At 39.2% G+C, this 20,863-nt stretch overlaps 1 protein-coding gene across 4 annotated transcripts; it reads left to right on the forward strand.

Moving 5' to 3' along the window:
- Window positions 1-2,000: 2,000 nt before the first annotated feature.
- On the forward strand, window positions 2,001-19,728 carry PLAAT1 (phospholipase A and acyltransferase 1). Of its 4 annotated transcripts, none has more exons than XM_082724277.1 (5): window positions 2,001-2,184; window positions 8,417-8,483; window positions 8,971-9,109; window positions 13,421-13,689; window positions 19,487-19,728. In XM_082724277.1, exons 3-5 carry the CDS (start codon window positions 8,971-8,973, stop codon window positions 19,586-19,588), a joined length of 510 nt encoding a protein of 169 aa, XP_082580403.1. In that variant the 5' UTR covers window positions 2,001-2,184; window positions 8,417-8,483; the 3' UTR covers window positions 19,589-19,728. The 4 variants fall into 4 exon arrangements, with proteins under 4 accessions (XP_082580403.1, XP_082580405.1, XP_082580406.1 ...); XM_082724279.1 differs by lacking the exon at window positions 2,001-2,184 and adding an exon at window positions 2,197-2,449; XM_082724280.1 differs by lacking the exon at window positions 2,001-2,184 and adding an exon at window positions 2,500-2,923.
- Window positions 19,729-20,863: the final 1,135 nt, after the last annotated feature.

Here is a 20,863-nt window from a genome sequence, read left to right on the forward strand (position 1 = left end):
AACGAAGAGAGAACTCAGGGTTCTCCTGGACTACAAGGTTCTCTCTGTTTCCCCTGCAAATTTCACTCGGGCATCAAATTGAATTTACTCTGAACTGAATGCATTTTATCTATACCTGGCAGGGATCAAGAAGTAAAATTATAAGATTTATCTCATCTTAATTTTATTATGATGCATTTAATCACAAATACCCCCAAAAAGAAATGATAATTTATCATTTTGCCCTGACTGAGCATTCCTCCTTGGTTCATATTCATGAATCCATAATACAGAGAGGAGAAGGGATGATTAAGTGTCCGATTAGAGAAAACAGATTAACCTGGCAAACATAATAAATTTAACTCATAATTGGGATGGCTTTATAAATGCTCACAATAACTCTCTTGTAGAAAATCATGAACCACTTCCTTCAGTGATGACTCAATGGAAATAGTTGGGGAACATAAAGCAATTGCATGTTTATGGCTTTCTCTTACAGACATTCAATGGGTATTGAAAGGCATATCTGATTCAGCTTAGAACTCTAAAAATATATCAAAAAGGAAACATATAATAAAAATATAAGCTAAAAAAAAAAAGCTACCCAAAGCTACAGCCTGTCAAGTGTTCTAGTTTCCTTTCCACTTTGCCAGTGATTATATCTAGATCCCTCATGCTTTCCATGTCTTTCTATGTTCTCTCTCTGTCTCGAAAGTTGCCAAAGCCAGACCTAGTTTCACACCATACAGATTCACCCTTAATTTTCATAACAGAACCTGATTCCTTTATAAAGGCAGCTGCATCTTTACATAATTCTTATCCTACTGTCGCAAAACACATAAAATTAGCAAGCTATTTCAGCCCTTGACTCCTCCCTTTTAGCTGTGATTCCATTTAAATCAGAGTAAAAATCTAGGTTATGACTTGTTTGAAGGAAAGTCCTGTACAGAGCTCCAAAAGGTTCATTTAGCAGTCCACCAGGCTTTCCTTACTTAGCTGGCTAGTCTTCCTGGCCTCCCTTTTTTAGCAGTAAGAAAAGGGATACTCTTCATGCCCAGCTTTATTTTTAAACTTGCATGGCTTTATTCTTGGAAACCTCTGTTGACCCACCTGGCCTGAAAGAGAGTCAGTTAGGCCCTGCTCTGTCACATGCACCCAATTCATGCTGAATAAAGGACCTGCAGAACCAGAACTTTGGCAGGGAAGGGCAGAAGAGGTGAGGGAGGGGCACACCGGCTGCTGGAGAAGGAGAGTGGCTTGTCTTTAAGGAAAGCCCCATCCCATCAAGAGCCAGGTAAACTTGCACTGGGAGAAACTAGTACCCGGCTGCGGAGGGGGTGGCAGGCCCTTCCTCTCTCCTTTCTCCTTCCTCTCCTCTTCCCAATCTGAAGCTGATCTTAGGTTAGAGGGTGGTGATACGTAGGAGTCCAAAGGGTGCAGGGTCCCTGTGTGTCCTCATAGCCTTAGGCTCTGGATCAGGCTCACATGCTCTCATCGAGTAGGGGTGTGTGTCTTTGGAAAAAGGGAAATTTTCTAAGGCCACGCCCTCCTTCTACTTTTGCTGAGTTAAAGAACCGAGCTGCTTTCCTGGGGGCACAGACACTAAGGGTCCTTTCCTGGGTAAAGGAATCTGCGCAACTCTAGCGGTGCAGTGTGCATGCATAACGAGTGTACACGAACATTTCCAGGTTCAACAAGACATTAATTTAGTAATTGCTGTGCCTAGCACAATCCTTGATACCATAAAAAATCTGATGCAAGAGTATCCCAGTGGCTAGGGGCCGGGGTGGGGAGGGCGGGGGCCCTCCCAGGAGAGTGGGCGGGGGGGGTGGGTGGCTCCCTCATTGTTCAGGTTCCGCGCTGCGGCTGCGCTTTGACCGCTGGGTGTGCGCGTGTGTGCGTGCACGCGCACAGGGCAGGTGCCTTGTCAGGGCTCCTCTGAGCGAGGAGTGTGAACCCCGGCGGCGCGGGCCAGTGCGGGAGCCCGCAAGAGTGCGCGGCAGCGTCAGGGGGCGCCGGGGCGCGCGGGGGAGCTGGCGTTGGGCTGGAGGGCGGCTGGTGGGCGGCTGCGCCTTGACCTCTCCCGAGGGTAGATGGAGTGGGCCCGTGGCCGCTAGCCAGAGAGTCGGCAGCTGTGAGTCCAGGGCGACCCCAGGACCCCAACAGCTGCCACCGGCGGAAAAGACGCCCCCGGGCTTGAGCGAGGTGGGCTGGGGATGGTGGGGAGGACCTCTTGGTTCCCAGATAACCTTGTTTGCACCACCTGTCAGATGTGAAAAACTCGAAGGACCAGTAGAGAGCATCCGTGCCCTTATTTGTTACAAATGGAAGCACCGACTCCACAAGGAGAGAGACTCAGTCCCCAAGTCACACAGCTATTAAGTAGCAGAACCAGGACTAGAAACTGGTCTTTCATAAGAAGTTTTTTGAAGCTATCGTCCTCACTGAACGAATACGGATAATAATACAAGTAATTGGTATTACAAAATATTAGATTTGGGGGATGGTGATATTACTTTGGCATTTGGGACTATTAATATGATTTATGTGTTGGAAAAACCCAACCACTCTGTCCTCCCTGGGCTGGGGCTTCTCATTCCCTCATTCATTAAATATTTGCTCAGCAGTTATTTGTGCCAGGCGCTCGGCTAGAAACTGAAGGTATAGGGACAAACAAGAACCAGCCCTCCATACTGAGCCGAAGGGATTATTCCCTGGACACCAGTAACTGACGCAGGTGTGGGAAATGCAATAGGCGTTAGATAACGCACGGTGGAAACTACCAAGGAGATGTCATTTCTGGCTGACTGCCACCAGACCTTGGGAAGGAGGCGGCATCTGACCTGGATCTCTAAAAGTGGGACTTTGGTGGGGGGGGGGGGGGCATTTGGAAAGGGGCAGCGCATACCAGGTAGAAGGCTCAGTGTTAGCAACAAAATTCCAGGTGAGTGTGAGGAATAATGAATAGTTTAGTTTTCCTAGAACATAGGGATGAACATATGCGGGCAAGATGGGAAGTCAGTAGTGGGGAGCTTGAAGGGATTCCAAGCAGTGGTTGAGTGGGGGTGGTTTATCTGGTGGGGAGGATGGTTCATCTCCTCAGCTATAGAGTGAAGATGTGGGACCAAAGTGCCTTGCAGCTCTGAGAGGTTGCGAAGGAGCTGTTCTGGGAATGTGGGGCTTCGTGGAACCATCTCAGTGTACTGGGACCATGGATGAAAAATTCAGCTGAAGTGGGAAAGGGTCCAGATCAAATTGGAAGATTGTTGGACTAGGGATGATCTATGGCGGTGTTTCAGATTTCCAACAGTTTTGGATTTTGGGGAGGAGTTTGTGAAAAAAGTGTTCTTAGTATTCCTGTAACACAGGTGGCCTCATGGACATGAGCAGCAGGTAATCAGCCTGTCTCTATCTGTTCAGGGGACAGTTATATCTTTAGATGCACTGGGAGGGACCAACAAGGAGCTGTAAACAAGGTAGCCTGTTTTGGCAGTTGAAACGAGAAATTTCTTGTATAAAGATTGCAGATTTACCTTCATGCCACTCTTTGTTATGAGCTAGACAATTCTGTGCAGATGAACTGTTAAAACAAAGTCTTTTTTATCTTAAAGGAGACTCACAGAGATTGTAGTAGAGGACTTTATAAATGCATATTTCCTTGGTTCTGTGTTATCTCCTGTTTATGAAGCACACTATTATTTTCGTGTGCCCAAATGAAATGGGTAGAGGTGGTCCATGTAAATCAAGTTACCCAAGCAGACAGGTTATAGCCATTTGTCTAAGGTCTGAGTCTAGGCACCTTTTAGATGCTTCTAGCCCCACCTTGACACCCCTCCTGCAGGAGAAGATTAGGGATTCCCTGAGTTCCATTTCCCATTACTCTCTGGTTCTGCATATAAATGTTTAAAGACTTTCTGTGTTGTTAGATGAAATATATATTCTATGTGCTTTGGTGGCTTCTCCATGTGATGGGTTTTTGAGAAGAGGGAAAATAAATGTTTAGTAGCAGTTCCTTTGGTTAACGGTGTTAATCAATGATATAAAGAAGGAGGCAGGCTGAAATAAGAAGACGGACATGGAATTGAATTCTCTCTCTGCCACTTACTACCTTTGTGACTTTATGTCTGACAGATAACTCATCGGAGCCTCAGGTTCCTCATCTGTAAAACGGTGATCATAATAAGCAGCTCACAATGGCTAACTGGCCCAAGAGCATGCTAGAAGGACTGCTAAAATGCCAGCAATGGAGGCAGTACAATGTGAATGAGCAGAGGCAGTTAGGATAAGGAGCCTGATCTTAGAAGGAGGCTAATCTGAGTCCAGGTTGTGGGTTCTGCCCTTTCCCACTGTGTGACTTTCAGTAGGTTCCTGAACTGCTTGTGGACACCATAAGCCTCATCTTTAAAATGGGGGAAATAATTCTCTCTCATTCATGGTGTTGATTTGAGGATTCCCCCTAGCACCGTGTTGGGGAAACAGAAGGAGAGAACATCAGAGCTGAAAGGGACCTTACAAGGCCTCCTAGCCCTAATCACTCTCGCCTTCCACCCCTACTGTGGAAATGTCATTTTTATCAACCCTGACTGTATTTAAACATTCCCAGTGACAGACTGCTACCTGCACAAGGTGCTCTATGCCATTGCTGGACCACTTTCGATGAAGTTTTCCTCCTACACAGCTGAAATCTGCCTCGATATAACTTCCACATATCTGTCCTCTCCTATGTCCTATATTTTTAAAAAAGCATTGGTCTCTTTTCTCACTAATATTTTTGTTTTTAGGTAATTCTCGATCCATATGTAATTCTAAGAAATAACACAGAGTGATCTCTTGCACCTTTCCCCAGTTTCCCCCAGTGATAACATCTGGCATGCTGCAGTGCGATATCACAGAGAGGTTATTGCATTGATGTGATCAAGATGCAAAACATTTCCATCATCTCTAGAATCTCTCATGTTGCCCTTTTATAGCGACACTCTCCTCCCTCTCACCACTTCCTTAACCCCTGGCAACCATTATTTGTTCTCTCTTTCTCTGATTTTGTCATTTCAAGAATATTCTATAGATAGAATCATACGGTATCACACTTTCTGGCATTGGTTTTTTTCACTCAGCATAATTCTGTGAAGATTCACTCAGGTTGCTGCACCTATCAATGGTTTGTTTCTTTTTCTTCCTTAGCAGTATTTCATGGTATGGCTGTCCCACAATTTATTTACCCATTGAAGGTCTCCTGGGCTGTTTCCAGTTTTGGGCTATTATGAATAAGCTGCTCTAAATACTCATGTATAGGTTTTTGTGTAAATATAAGTCTTCACTCTCTTCAGTCTCTGGGGTAAATGTCTATCAGTACATCTCTGGATTGTATGGAAGTTACAAGTTTTTAAAGAAATTGCTTCAATTGCCGTTTTATGTTCTCACCAGCAAATGAGTGATATAGTTGCTGTGCATCCTTGCCGGCATTTTCTGTTGTCAGTATTTTTAATTTTTTTTATTGGGGTAAGTGTGTGATGTTATCCCATTGTGGTTTTAATCTGCATTTCCCAAATGGCTAATGATGTTTAACGTGGCTTACTTGACATCCTTGTCTCTTCTTTGGAGAAATGTCTTTGTGTCTTGTAGTCAGGTTCTAATTGCATTCTATGCTCTTTCACTCTTGAGTTTTGAGAGTTCTTTCTATGTTCTCAGTGCTCGTCCTTTCTTAGTTATGGGGTTTGCAAATATTTTCTCCCATTCTGTAGCTTGTCTTCTTGAGCTTTTAACAGGGTCTTCTTTAGTGCAAAAGTTCTAAATTTTAAGGACGTCAATTTGCCAAATTTTCCTTTCATGGATAGTACTTTTGGTATCAAGACTAAGAACCCGTCTACCCTAGATCCTGGAGAATTTCTTTTATGTGCTTTCTCCTCTATGTTTTATAGTTTTACATTTAATTCCATGATCCATTTTGAAATATTTTTTGTATAAGATGTGAGACTTGGGTAGAGGTTTGTATTTACTTTTGTTTTGTTTTCTGTCTGTTTTTTTTTTTTTTTTTATGAGTATTCAATTGTTCTCCCACCATTTGTTGAAAATCTTTTGTAAAATAGCATATGACCTTTGGCGAGTCAAAGTATCCACCTGTTACTAGTTACCCTATCTTGAAAATGAGGGGTTGTACTAGAACTAGATGGGTGTTATTCAAGCTCCATTCCTAGAATTTCTGGGGCCCCAGAGAACCTCAGTAGCAGCAGCAATGAGAAGCAGATGGGACTGTCATGCTCCTTCCTGACTTCATCCAGGATAGAGGTACTTTTGTGGGTAGAGGTACTTTTATATTTTTGTGGGTCCCTCTGATATTTGATTTAATTCAGGGCCCTGCTGCTAAAAACAAGTTTGGAGAGCAGTGGATTGGATAATGTCTGATGTACCTTTCTGCAGTAAATTGCTGTGTTTCTAAGCACTTACTGTTGGAACTCACTTTCCCCTTACATATTAGCTTCCAATCTCCTCCCTCAGTTTCTTCAGTGGCTACTCATATGAAATGTTTTCCTTGTTATTCCACCATCCTTCAATATATATAAATGATAGGGTTCATGAAATCAATTAACTTACATTTCATAAATCAGTTTACAAACTATGTGTCAGAATTGAAAATGTGTTAAATATATTAAAGTTGTGCAGTGAAATCATCCATTTCATGGAATTATTGTGGCTGAAAGGATAAGGAGCTCAAATCACACAAAAGCCATGAGCTACTTACTCAACATTTACGTACAGCCACCTCTGTGGCTTACCATCTACCTGTCTAGCTTTGGCTAGTTCACAAAGCCTGGTTACAGTAGCTCACCACCACTGCCCCAGCATTGGGAACCATTTTGTACCCATATAGCTATACAATCACATTTTTCATTTTCAGTACAATTCTCAATAAATTACATGAGGTGTTCAACTCTTGATTATAAAATAAGCTTTGTAGTAGATGATTTTGCCAACTGTAGGCTTATGGAAGTGTTCTGAGCATGTAGAAGGTAGGCTAGGCTAAGTTATGGTGTTTGGTGGGTTAGAAGAAGAAAATGCATTTTGACCTGTGATATTTTCAGCTAACAATGGGTTTCCTGGGATATAACCCCAATGTAAGTGATCTGTACGAAGGTTTCAATTAGTATTTTCCAGAAGTTGGCATTAGCTATTGTATATTTTTTTTCTACAAAATGTAATGGCAACATAATAAGCTCAAATAGTTGTTTAAAAAGTTAAATAGGGTTAATTGAGATAGTGCATTTGAAAAAAAAAATGTTACACTACAAAGTGCTCTCTGTTCAAAGGATGATTATTATTGTAGGCTTGGCTAGGTCCCTGAATTCTAGTAGGCAGCTGTGTGTGTTTGCTGAATCCTATTCATGGGAAATGTGTTTGTTTATTTCATAGTATATTATCTATTTTTCCTTTTAGTGCCCATGTGGCCAAATTCTGAACTCCATCTTAATAAGACTCAAACATATTTGACAGAGTGGTTAGACTTAATGGTTTCCATAAAGTTGTTTTAATAGTTATTTTTCAACAGATGGACAGCTTACATTTGGCTGGATTTCTGTGACAGTGTGATGATTGAAGTTTTCAACAGATGGCACACAAATACTTGGGAAAACACCCTCCCAATATTAAGTGTTGTAAAAAGGACTTTTAGAGTGCCAGAAAAATGATAGTCTGTATTCCCAAGTCCTTAGCCTATGCTATTATGATTATAACTTAGATGGTTTAGAAATTTCCCTTTCTGGCACTTGGATTTATTTTGTTAATGAGCATACATATCTATATTAGAGTGAGAGATGATGAGAAACTGCTGTCAATTAGAGATTCAACACAGATATAGCACTAAATCTCCTTTTGAGTATTGATGAATGTCTCTAACTTCCGCCTGCTGAGTCATTCTACGTCCATGCCATACATACATAGGAAACCTCCTATGTAACCTCCCATAAAAATCAACCATCAGGGATTTCTATGTTCTTTCTGAAAAGTTTTGACTTTTAAAAAAAAAAATTTCACCAACTCAGAATTTTCAGACATATTCACCAACATGGTGAACTCCCCGACCTTTCAAGTTGTCTCACTTCTACAATGGCTACTTTACACTGTTTTTGGAATCAGTAAGTAAGTGAAGCGGTAGGGGAGTGGTGGAAATCTGTGGGGATGTTCGTGGTTGTCATATGACACAGAGCATTTACTGATTATTTAGTGGGTAGAGACTGAAGTGCCTAGTCCTGCACGATACAGTTTGGCACAAGGAAGCAATGTCCTGTTTCTTACAGTATGACTGAATATCTGGCTGGCCACTCATCTGAGGCTGGAACTTATCTCTGGTTAAGTTAAATGATAGATTAAGTTTTGCAATATAAGGTATTTTTTTGCACAGAATATCAGTATCCACCCATGCCCTGTTCTTTGATTTTACTAGGCTGGTATATGAAAGGCGGAAAGACTTCTCATCTTCTACTTCTGAATGTTGACATTTTTCATGCTAAGTAAGTACAAGCATATGGACACTTTATTATGGGTTTTGGTACAGTCACAGACTGAGTGTTTACATAAAACAGATGTTATTATAAATTAAATTCCCCTCTCTATTCCCAATAGGACATCCTATTAATACTTTGGAAATTTTGTATGCAGGCAAATTATCCTATCTATGAATTTCTGGATTTAAAGAGAGAACTATAAAATGCTTACTATTGTAAAGGAGCCCTGGGATTGACCAGGATGAGAAGCATTACTATAGAAAATTAAGCAATTAACAAACAAAATTCTTTCTCACATCTTTTTCAACTGTATGCACATAATACAGTGTTGGAATCATTCAAAGAAAAGGACAGTGGCATGAGTTTTGATAAGTCTTTAATAAGGAATGCAATCCCAATAATTTCTGTGTGTCTATACTTCTATGGAAGTCTTAAACAGATTTTCTTTTGCCAAGTCATGTCAGCTAGATCTTCTTTGTGTCTATCATTTCAGATGGCGTTTAATGATTGCTTTAGTTTGAGCTATCCTGGTAACCCCCAGCCAGGGGACTTGATTGAAGTATTTCGTTCTGGCTATCAGCACTGGGCACTGTACTTGGGTGATGGTTATGTTATCAACATAGCACCTCTAGGTAAGGTTTGTTTACAGCAACTCCTAAGAGCTTTTGAGTTTTCTTGTTATAAGGAGGAATCATTAATGAAATCATGAAATAAAATAGAAACAAAATATAGAAAGTAGATAAACCTATCTGAAACAGGTTTAGAGAAGGACATACTAAGACCAAACTGGCATTGGATAAATCACAAAGACCAATTAACATTAAGATTTAAAACCTCTGGATTGGAAAAAAAAATGAAGAAGTAAATAATCCACTGGGGAAAATATTTGTCACAAACATGGTAAGAATTATTGTCTTTATATATCACACAAATTATATCAATACATTCAACATTTATTTATAGATTACTCAGCATATGCCAAATGCTATTCTAGATGCTGTGGATACATAAACATCAAAATCCCAACAAACAACTGGGTAAGGACCTTTAGGAAAAGAATACCAGAAGCCAATACCTATCTTTAAAGGTAGTAATCTAGAAATTGTATAATAAAATAATAGATTTTATGACTATCACATTAGCAAAGATTTTAAAATGATAATAGTGTGGATAAGGCTATAAGGAAATAAAATCAAGGTTATTGTTTAAAGAAATGAAACATCGTTCTTGAAAGCAATTTAACAGTATGTATTAAAAGTCTATTTTAAAAGATTTTATTTATTTGACAGAGAGAGACATAGCGAGAAAAGGAACACAAGTGGTGGGGGGTGGAGGGGAGGTGGGTGGGAGAGGGAGAAGCAGGCTTCCTGTGCATCAGGGAGCCCAGTGTGAGCATCTGGATCCCAGGACCCTGGGATCATGACCTGAGCTGAAGGCAGAGGCTTAACAACTGAGCCACCCAGGTGTTCATATGTATTAAAAGTCTTAAAAGAGTTCATATATTCTGACTCTGTAATTGTACTTCCATGATTTTATTCTTCAGAAATATTTATAGAAATGTGGACTAACATTCCTTATAAGAGTGTTTACTTCTACCTCATTTATAACAGTTTAAAAAATAGACAATAGCAAAATAACAAATATTGGTGAGGATTTGGAGAAAAAGGGAACCCTCTAGCACTGTTGATGAAAATGCAAACTGGTGAAGCCACTTTGTAGAAAACAATATGGAGGTTCCTCAAAAAATTAAAAATAGAAAGTCCTATGATCCAGTAATTCCACTATTGGGTATTTACCTAAAGAAAATGAAAACATTAATTTGAAATGATATATGTACCCCTATGTTTATTATTTACGATGGCTAACATGTGGGAAACAACCTAGGTGTCCATCCATAGATGAATGGATAAAGAAGATGTGGTATATAAATAATAGAATATTACTCAGCCATGAAAAAGAATGAGTTCTCGCCATTTGCAACAACATGAATGCACCTAGAGGGTATTATATTAAGTGAAATAAGTCAGACAGAGAGAGACAAATACCACATGATTTTACTTACATATGGAATCTAAAACACACACACAACACACACACACACACAAGTGAACAAACAAGCCAGAAACAGACTCGTAAATATAGAGAGCAAATGGGTGGTTACCAGAGGGGAGAGGATAGGGGAATGGATGAAATATGTGGAGGAGACTAAGAGATACAAAAAAAGAAATTCTCAGTTGCTTAATGTTCAATAGGGAACTAGTTAAATGAATTATGACTTTGCCACAGAATATCAGATATATGACATATCTAATATTTGACATATTAGATATGTCAAACATATTCTATGTTTGACAGAATTCCTAATTGCAAGTAACAGAAAACAAACAAATTAGGTTGAGCAAAAAGGCAAATTCATTGCTTCACTGAGGGGAACTACCAAAAGGGTGAAGATGGTACTCGACTCAGGCAGGGATGCTTGGATGAAAGGGATTGAACATGACTATCAAGCCTCATATCTGCATTTTCTTTCTGTATATTGTCTTAATACTCCCAGACTGTGTGTCTCTAGGAAGCTGAACTAATTAACTGTCAGTATCCTTAGGCTCTCATTCTTACAGTCCTGTGACCCAATAGAAGAGAGCTAATCCCTTCCTGTTCTAGTAAGAACTAGCATGGAGAACAATCCTAGTTCGTATGGTGTGGATCCCATGCCCATCACTGGACCATCCCTGTGCCCAGGAGAATGAGCTGCTATAACTGACCCATACAAAACCTTTTCCAGAAAGAAAGAGTCAATTGTGGGATGGGGTGCTAGATAGGCCAAAACAATAGCTACTATAATGGCCATTAAAAAAATCATATTTCTGGCCACGTTTAATTGCATGAGATAATCTTGCATGATATTTACTTGAAAATTCCAGATTAAAAATGTAGTATGTAATATGAAACCTAATTTGCAAAGAAATAATATATACACATGTGAATGCACACATATACACACATCTGTATTCATGTGTTAATAAGACATAATTGAAGTACATCAAAATAATAACAGTTATTTCTGGGTGGGTAGATAATGGGTGATTTATATCTACATGTTTATGTAGTTTTTTCTGTATTTCCTAAATGCTTAGAAATAAGCACAAATCATTTCTTAAGAAAAAATATATGCAATTAAATAGACTGGGACACAATACCTTTAGAAAAAGTGTCAGAGAATTTTTAATGAAGTGGTTTTTCAACATTTTGAGATATTTGCCTCTTGTTCTAGAGTATTGGAAATAGAAACGGCAAATAAAATAACATATATGATAAAGAGCCATTAGTTTCTGCAGAGTCTGGTGATTACCATTAAGCAATGTTACATTATTTCTGCAGTTTTCACATCTGGAAAATAATAAAGAGATTTTCCTGTTCTTTCCTTATTTTCACACATTAAGCTCCATATTACTGTGGTTGTAGCATGGAGCTTTGATCATGAATACTGAAATCCAGTTCCTGGTTCTGTTGTTAACTACTCACATCATATTTTGCAAGCCAGTTTATCTCTCCACACTTCAATATCCTCACCTGTAAATTAATTGCAACAGACTAGTCTTTAAAAATTTTAGGAATTCTAACTAGGAGATACAGGCTTTAAGAACTTATAATGTATAAGGACTTTCAACGTGTAAGACAGTAACTGGAAATGCTGCTTGAAGAAAAGGAGCTTGGAAGGTAGGAAAAAAGAGAAGTAGAAAAAGGAAGAGTGTCTAACCACTAGTTATATGGAGACCCCCCACCCCACCCCATGATTTACTTGAACAAATAGCCAAGCATAGCAGTCTCAGGCAGATGGAGAGGGACCAGGGCCTGGCGTTAGAGCTGAACACTGAGCAATCATCTGTCCAGGCTCAGATACTGACAGTTATGGTCCCTGGCAGTCTAGGCAGATGCTTGCCAAATAAGGCAGCTGAATTGGAGTGGCAGGGGATGGGGCATATAACAGGTGGGTGGGTAGGGCATAGCCTAGGGCCACATCTGTTGGACCGCACCTACTAGGTTAGGTTCAGTTTCAGGACCTAGTTTCTTGGTCAAAAGAAACTGGCAAGACAAAAGCAGGGCCCCAGTTGACCCTATCTGACCCTTTAGAGGACTGAAGTACCATGCAGGTTTCAAATTGTATCAGGCAGATTTCAAGCCAAATTGAAAGGACAAGTGTAAAAGGCAGAGGAAGGGGTAAGGAGCACAGCTTCGAGACTAGGATGAACTCACTGATCCTAATACACAGCTGCTGAGCTCCAGAGATACTAGTCTGGAGGGTTCAGATGCTGAAAAAGAGCATGTTTTATAGAAAAAAGTAGACAGTGGTCTTAGATGTACTGTGCTAAGAACATATACCAAGATCTCTAACAAAAATGCCAACTGAGGGACGCCTGGGTGGCTCAGTTGGTTAAGCAGCTGCCTTCGGCTCAGGTCATGATCCCGGCGTCCTGGGATCGAGTCCCACATCGGGCTCCTTGCTCCACGGGGAGCCTGCTTCTCCCCCTGACTCTGCCTGCCACTCTGTCTGCCTGTGCTCACTCTCGCTCTCTCTCTCTGACTAAATAAATTAAAAAAAAAAAAAATCTTAAAAAAAAATGCCAACTGATAGAGATCTTATTCCTCAAAAATGGGTAGTTTTCTCACCCAGTTTGCTCTATGGACAGATACAAATATTCATAGAGTTTCCTTATATTCCCACTCATATTTTACTAAGTGTTACTGATAAACTTACAGAATGAGTTGTTCAGTCTGGCAAGATTAAGTGGCCTCTGGTTTAGTGGTAAGTTAGGAACAGAGCTTCCTTCCTTCAGGGGCCTCAGTGACTCCATCAGTTCCAAAGGTGTGGCACTGTAATTATATGGCATTGGGTTTCACTGGGTTGTGTCCCTTGATCTTGCTAACTAGAATTCTCCTTATAGAGGATGGCATTTCTTCCTCATTTACGAGCGCCAAGTCTATATTCAGCAGGAAAGCCCTGGTGAAGATGCAGCTGCTGAGGGATGTTGTGGGAAAGGACACATACAGAATAAACAATAAATATGATGGGACCTACTCCCCTCTCCCCATGGAAGAAGTCATGCAACGGTCAGAGATGGTTATTGGACAGGAGGTGGAATATGACATACTTGTCAACAACTGTGAGCATTTTGTGACTTTGCTTCGTTATGGAGAAGGAGTTTCAGAGCAGGTGAGTTTCCTTTAGAAGATACATAAAAAGGTTCTTACATTGGAAAAATAGTAACTACTGACTGTAAGACTCCCAGGCAGCAAACAAAAGGAAAAGGACAAGAAAATATGAGAATTCCGAAGGATAAAGGAAGGAATCTAGCTGACCAGGGTCATGTAGCAAGTTAATGGCCAAATTAAAGCTTGAATGTGGACATCATGAATTTGGGGCTGGAAGGAACTTGAAGCGGAACCAAGACCATAGCTTTTCTGTCAGTCCTATTACTCTCTGTCCTTCAGAGTTTTGTTTTGTTCTATTTTCCCATTTCCCTGTCATACAGCAGTTTCAAATCAGAAACCTCATGCACTGAAAAGAACATTCTGAAAAGAATGTTGCCATTTTTAAGTGGGAGATCATTTGCCAAAAACATAGATGGTAACTCCGGGATTCTTTTCCCTTAGCTGAGAGAGGCCAACTAATGACAGACATATTTTGGTGGATTTGAAAATGGTTTCTGTCTCCTTGCAATGCCAGTTTCAGAGGAATTGTGTGCTTTTAAGCAGCTCCTTTGATTCATTGAGCTTTTGGATGATTTTTTAAAAATGGATCGATTATTTTTAAAATAGCATGCAATGTTGCCATTTCTCACACTATTTTGTAGCATAGCAGATTCCTAACTAAAAGCATGCTTGATTCATTTGCCTTCTTTTTCCCTATCATATCACCAATCCAATTCCAACATCGATGTTTTAAGCTAAAGATTTATTAAAGTGATGTAAGAGAATGAATAAAGTTTCCCAGTATCTTGAAACTGTTGAATGTGTTATATAAAAGTCTATTTTAAGGAATCAGTTTACAATTCTTCTCATGGAAGCTTGGGAAGATAGGAGAGGGAACATTATGAAAGGATACATTTGTTTTCATTAGGAAATAATTTAATTGGAAACTCATTTTTATTAGGAAATACATTAACATAATGAATGTTCTATTCACATGTAACAATAAATTGCTTCTGAACCAGAACACAGAGGCTATCCACATAAATTCCTGCTAGTCTTCGCATTGAAAACTAGTGATTCAGCTGGAAATGCAGTCCATCCCTCTCCTTTGCAAATGATAAAGTTGTCTGCTGTGTTCAACAAGCAATTTTTTTAATGTGTTTTTTTTAAAAAAAGGGATTAATACCACCTTTTTGCTTTGACTCTAATTTACAGTCCCTCATCTTTTAACCTTTCATACCCAGAATCAACTCGGGAAAATTAATCATTCCTCAACTACTAGAATGGTTCTCTAACAGGTTCTGTTGAAGACAGTGCTGTGACAGCTTTAAGGAGCCATCTAAACTTTGGAATTCTGCTGACCGGAGCTAGACCAATTTCTTCCCCAGGGGTTAGCTGGGTGGTTTTGGGAACATTGTTTATCAGATAGTTTCCTAATCTATAAACTGAGGTTGTTTGGAGGACTATAGGAGATATTTGAAGTCTGTTAGCACATTGTATTACATATTATCCATCACCAAACCAGCAAAACTTGGATGAATATTTTTAATTGCAATATTTAAAAAATTTTATATATCTTTGTTGGTACTCTTCAATAAAATGTTGACCTGAAAGAAACTATAGTACTTGTATTATTATTTTCATTACTATCAATAATTAATAGTATTATTACTAATAATAGCTAATATTGGATTCATTTTTGGATCTCCTCAGGGCTTTGGAGTCTTGGGCTTAGAACTGTTTTTTTGGGGGGAATGGCTGTGTGTTTATCCCAATTTAAAAAACTGCAAATACATTTAAAAAGATTAGAAAGGTGGAAGGATTGTAGCTCCATCTTTTTCTTCTTTGTGTTTTTCTGTATTCAAAAAAACAATAATAGACTTTATTTTTTAGAGCAGTATATAGTTCACAGCAAAACTGAACTGGAAGTTTAGAGAGTTCCCTCAAAGCCCTCCCCATTAGTCATGTACACAGCCTCCCAACTATTAACAGTCCACATCAGTGTAGTATACTTGTTACAAAAGATGAACCAACACTGACATGTTACCCACCAGAGTACATAGTGATGAAAGCTGGAATATGTCACCTCAAAATATGTGGCATAAGGATTATTTTGAGCTGAAGGCAGTTGAGAAGCAAAGCCTAAAATTGGGACATACATTTTCAAAGGTGTCCCTCTGCCCTTCTCTAGCAGGAAGGACAAAAGTTAATCATCCAGGACAACTGGTGGTTATCATTAAGACTCTTCCCAGCCTGGAGAGGACACCAGAAAAATCTAAATGACAACCTTAACTAACTAGATTTTGTCATAAGTTTCTCATATATTTACCTTCCCATGGTCCGCTGCTCTGGGAAGCCTAAAAGTGCTTTCTTTTGTCCTGTCATTACTCTACAAACCTACTGTTCTTTTTTGAACATGCCATATAAGCCTGAATTCTACTCCACCTCTTTGAGATACTCTTCCCTGAGTTTCTCCCATGTATATATGAGATGAATATGTTAGTAAACTTGTTGGTTTTCTTTTGTAAAGTTGTCTTTTATTAATAAGGTTCAGCTGAGAAACTAATGGGGATACAGGAAAAAGTTTTGCCTCTCCTAAAATAGTTTACATTAGGGTTCACTCTCAGTGTTGTATATTCTATAAATTTTGACAGATGTATAGTGACATATATATACATCACTATAGTTTCATACAGAATAATTTTCCTGCCTTAAAATTCCTCTATCTTCTGCTTGAGGATTCATCTTTCCTTCACTCTAAACCTCTGGCAACAATTGAGCAGTATGCATACTACGCAATATGCATGTAAAATTCCTCCATCTATTTTCATGGTTTGGTAGCTCACTTTTCTTTATCGCTTAATAACATTCCATTGCCTGGATGTACATTCACCTACTAAAAAACATCTTGATTGATTTCAGGTCTTGGTAATTGTGACTAAAACTTCTAGAAACATTTGTGGGCAGGTTTTCATGTGGATATGAATTTTTAGCTCCTTTCAGTAAATAACAAGGAGCATGCTTACTGCATTGTATGGTAAGAGTATGTTTAGTTTTATAAGAAACCACCAAAGTGTCTTACAAAGTGGCTCTACCCTTTTGCATTTCCACCAACAGTAAATGAGAGTTTCTGTTTTTCCACATCTTCTTTAGGATTTGGTGTTGTGATCATTTTGGGTTTTAGCCATTCTGCTATGTATAGAGTGGTATCTCATTGTCTTACTTTGCAATTCCCTAAGTCTGTGAAGTTAAGCATCATTTCATGTGCTTCTTTGTCATCTGCATATCATATTTGATGATGTGTCCTTTGAGAGCTTTTGTCAATTATAGATTTTTAAATTGGGTTCCTTGCTCATTTTCTTTTTGTTGAGTTTTAAGAGCTTTTCGCATATTTTAAATAACAGTTCTTTACCAGATCTGTCTGTTGGTAATGTTATTTTTTCTAGTCTGTGGCTTTTCTTTAAAAAAAAAAAATTTAAAATAGACATTTGCCACTGTTCCAGTCTTAAAAGGTATTAAAATGTGCCTGCCTTTGTGGAAGATGGCAGCACTCTTAAATAGGCCTGGACGAGCTGAACTGTGATACACTCTGACTGTGCTTCAGTGCATAGCACTGTGGCCTTAGTCTCAGGGGAAGAGGAATTTTGATAAGCCCTGCAGTCATCTGTGACCCAGCTACACTAAGTGAGGACACAGCACTCCAGATTCAGCTAATGTTTCATTGGTCATGTATAGATCCTTGGAATGCGGCCTTTATTCTTTATGAACCCTGTAAAGGATAAAATGTGAAGAGTCAGCTTAAGTGATTTTGTAATCCTAAATTATAAAATAAAAGCTCTTGTTCATAATAGTTCACTGAGAAGATTCTGGGATGTTATATTCTTGCAGGTCAAATCCCATTACACATAACTCCCAAGAGATTATCCGAATTACTCAGAATTTTGCCATCTAGAGTATAACTTGAAATAAGTTTTGGGGATTTGGGAAACTGCCTACACTGTAGGAAGTAGCTTCCTTGTCATGGTATCTGGCATATGTGCTCTCAGGGGGTTTTGGTTTAGGATCACATTGCTTTCCCCAGACCTCTTAGATCTGTGGGATTTCTCTCACCTCTTAAGTTTCGAGCCACTGAAGGAGACACAGTGAATTAGGTCTGCATTTAGCTGGGACCACCCTAGCCATAGGCCTCTGCCACCTCCCCAGGCTATCTTTTGACTCCTCTTTCTAAAAGCACCAATTGCACCTTCTTATTTGTTTATTACCTTCCACACTTCCCCATCTCAGAACTTCCTGGGATCTCAGTCTCTGCCTGAAATTAAATGAGGGTTAGGCTTGATTTATAATCCTTGATTCTTGTCTGATTACTGATTTTGCCCCTCTTTGGAATGTTGTCCTGTATCTTGTATCTTCCTGTCCCTTTGGCTTTCCATGTGCCAAGTGGGTAGCTCTATGCTGCGGCAAATTCTGACTCTTCCTTGGGAAATAAACTTAGGCGGTGACTCATTAAAATGTATGAATAAAATAATCAACCAAACAGAATTAGAATTGTAAACTAAATTGGATTTGTCAGTTGTTTGCCAATGCCGCTCTCCCTGGCAACTGAGGATGGTGGCAGAGCAGGGAGCTACAATGACAGGCCTTGTCCCTAGAGACCACAGGATGGTATAACATTGTGTTTCTTTCTTGGCCAGGCCCTTGTGGTCTATTTCCAACAGGGAAGCTACAGTTGGGGAGTAGCACTGTGTAGCAGTCCTGTGGGGATGGCAACCTATGTGGGGAAGGCCTGTGGGTTAGACAGAAGATACGCTCAAATGTGAGCTGGGTCAGGATTTCCAGTATTTGGGTTGGTCCCTAGAGTCATTTGGGAGAAATGTTTTGCTTTATTTGAAAGCCTGATTCTTAAATCCCAGAGAACAACTGTTGTTTTCAGAATACCTGATGACTCTAAAGCATCTGAATGTGACCTTTGGGTCATAAAATTGCACTCAAACTCATACAGATGGAAGGCAATATTAGTTGAGTGCCATGAAAACCATGAATATTCATTAGATCCCTCATCATGATGATGATTAATATTCTTAAAGCTATAAATGTCTGAACTCCTTTATGGACAATTGAGCTTGAGAGTGGTTTATTTTAGTTTGTCTACATGAGAAATTAATTTTTGACACAATAGTTAACATCATTATTGACTTCTTTGGAAGTTTGTTTATCAAAATAGAAATTGTATCTACCAAATAAGAGCTTATAGATATTTAGCTTAGATGACATCTCTGAATTATTTTGCTAGTAAACATTCTCAAGTCAGAAAACACACACACACACACACACACACACACACACACACACACACACACACAGATTTTCACCCTGGTATAGACCCAACCAAACCTGTATGTGTTTAGGAGATAATGATTGTTTAGAGGGAATTGGCTCATGACTCAACCTCTATCTAAACATCATGGTGGTATGACCTCAGGCAAATCACTTAACTTACGAAGCTTTGCAAAACAGGAGTACTACCTCCCAGATGTACTACCATGCTTATAAGGAATTGTGCCATAATGAGTTATAAATTGTTGGGGACCACAAAAATATGAAGAATATATACATATGTGTATTTAACTATATCTTTGTCATAATTGTAAAAATCACAAATTTATTTGTTCATACACAGTTAAATTTTACATGAAGCTTTAAATTTATCCTTTGTACATTAAAAAGGTCTTTGTTTTAAGAAACAAGCTAAAGTTTGGATTTAAGACAGAGATGCCTTTAGAATAAGATTTGTTTTTTGTTTGTTTCTCATTTCTTTATAGGCCAACCAAGCAATAAGTACCATTGGGTTTGTAGCAGCTGCTGCTGGTGCCTTCTCACTCCTGGGCTTGTTTCCAAAAAGACAAAGAGCAAAATACTATTAACAATTTACTGAAGAGATATTGGAACTGAAGGAATTTGTGAGGAGGGGAAAAAAAAAAAACTGGGATGAATACTTATTTTCAATGCATCATTATTGTTCCAAATTCCAGTGATGGATGGCAGGCTCTTTAATAAATTGCTTACTGATACTATCTCATCATTGAGCCATGGAAATTTTTCTTCCTACTAGCAAAGATTTGCTGTGGCAGCTTGAACAAGAAGCAGTAGCCTTTTGAGCAAGCCAGCAGCGAATCTTAACAAAATCACATCATATTTTATCTTCTTCCATAAATGTTGTTTTCCTTTTTCCTGAGGGTGGCTATTTTCTACTTTCCAAAGGAATAGAGAACAGTTTATATGTGATTTTAAAGGAAATGTTAAGAGCCCCAAATTGTTGAGATTGACATCTAACTTCATATTCCCTTTCTGGTCAGAAAAGAAACTGGGAGATTTGAACATTTCATTAAGCAATTTGAGGAGCTCTGATTAACAATCTATTTGAGAGTGCACGCCCATCTCTTAGTTCCTGTGTCGATGCAGGTGGAGTAGACAGGAGACAAAATTCTGTGCTCCAGCATTTTAGATCCAGTGATTTCCCTGGAAGTGACTCGTTTGTTAGGAGTATGTGACAAGCAAGAGTGGGCTGCTACTTCCACGTAATTCCCTTTGGATTTTGAAGTATTTCAAGGATTTGACCCTCTTAACCTTAGCAAGAGATCATTAAATGCAGGTTTAAAGTGCCATATTTAGAAAACAATATCTCGTGTTACTACTTAAGACTTTTACTGTAAGTCAAGGAGTGTCATGATTTTATTCTTGCGTTTTATTGATTATGTGTTGAATGAAACAAATTACCTTTTAATAACTTCCCAGTGGAATTCTTGTTGGCAGCAGGTGGAGAAAAGTGAATGCAGGTCTCTAAGCCCTAGGGTTGTATCAGACATTACAACATTACCCTACAAACCACACTACCAGCCAATGACATCCTTCTCATGCCATAATTAGAAGCATGGCATTAAATACAGGAAAAGTTCAAGCAGGTGGGGGGTGGAAGGGGATGATCAGGGAACTAGAAACGTGGTAGATAAAGTAAACAGAAGACTCAATGAAAGTCTTGGACCTTTTAAGCTGATGTAGATTTTACCCCAGAGTCAGAAATACTTTATGGTTTAATTGCAGCGTTAAGAGTAATGATGACAGCAGGGGTAATATGCTACACTCAGGGCCAGTAGAGATCCTGTCTTTCTTCTTTGTTCCCTGACCAATCTCTTTTCTTT

The sequence above is a fragment of the Mustela nivalis genome (genome assembly GCF_964662115.1).
Source record: "Mustela nivalis genome assembly, chromosome: 1".
Lineage (NCBI taxonomy): Eukaryota > Metazoa > Chordata > Mammalia > Carnivora > Mustelidae > Mustela > Mustela nivalis.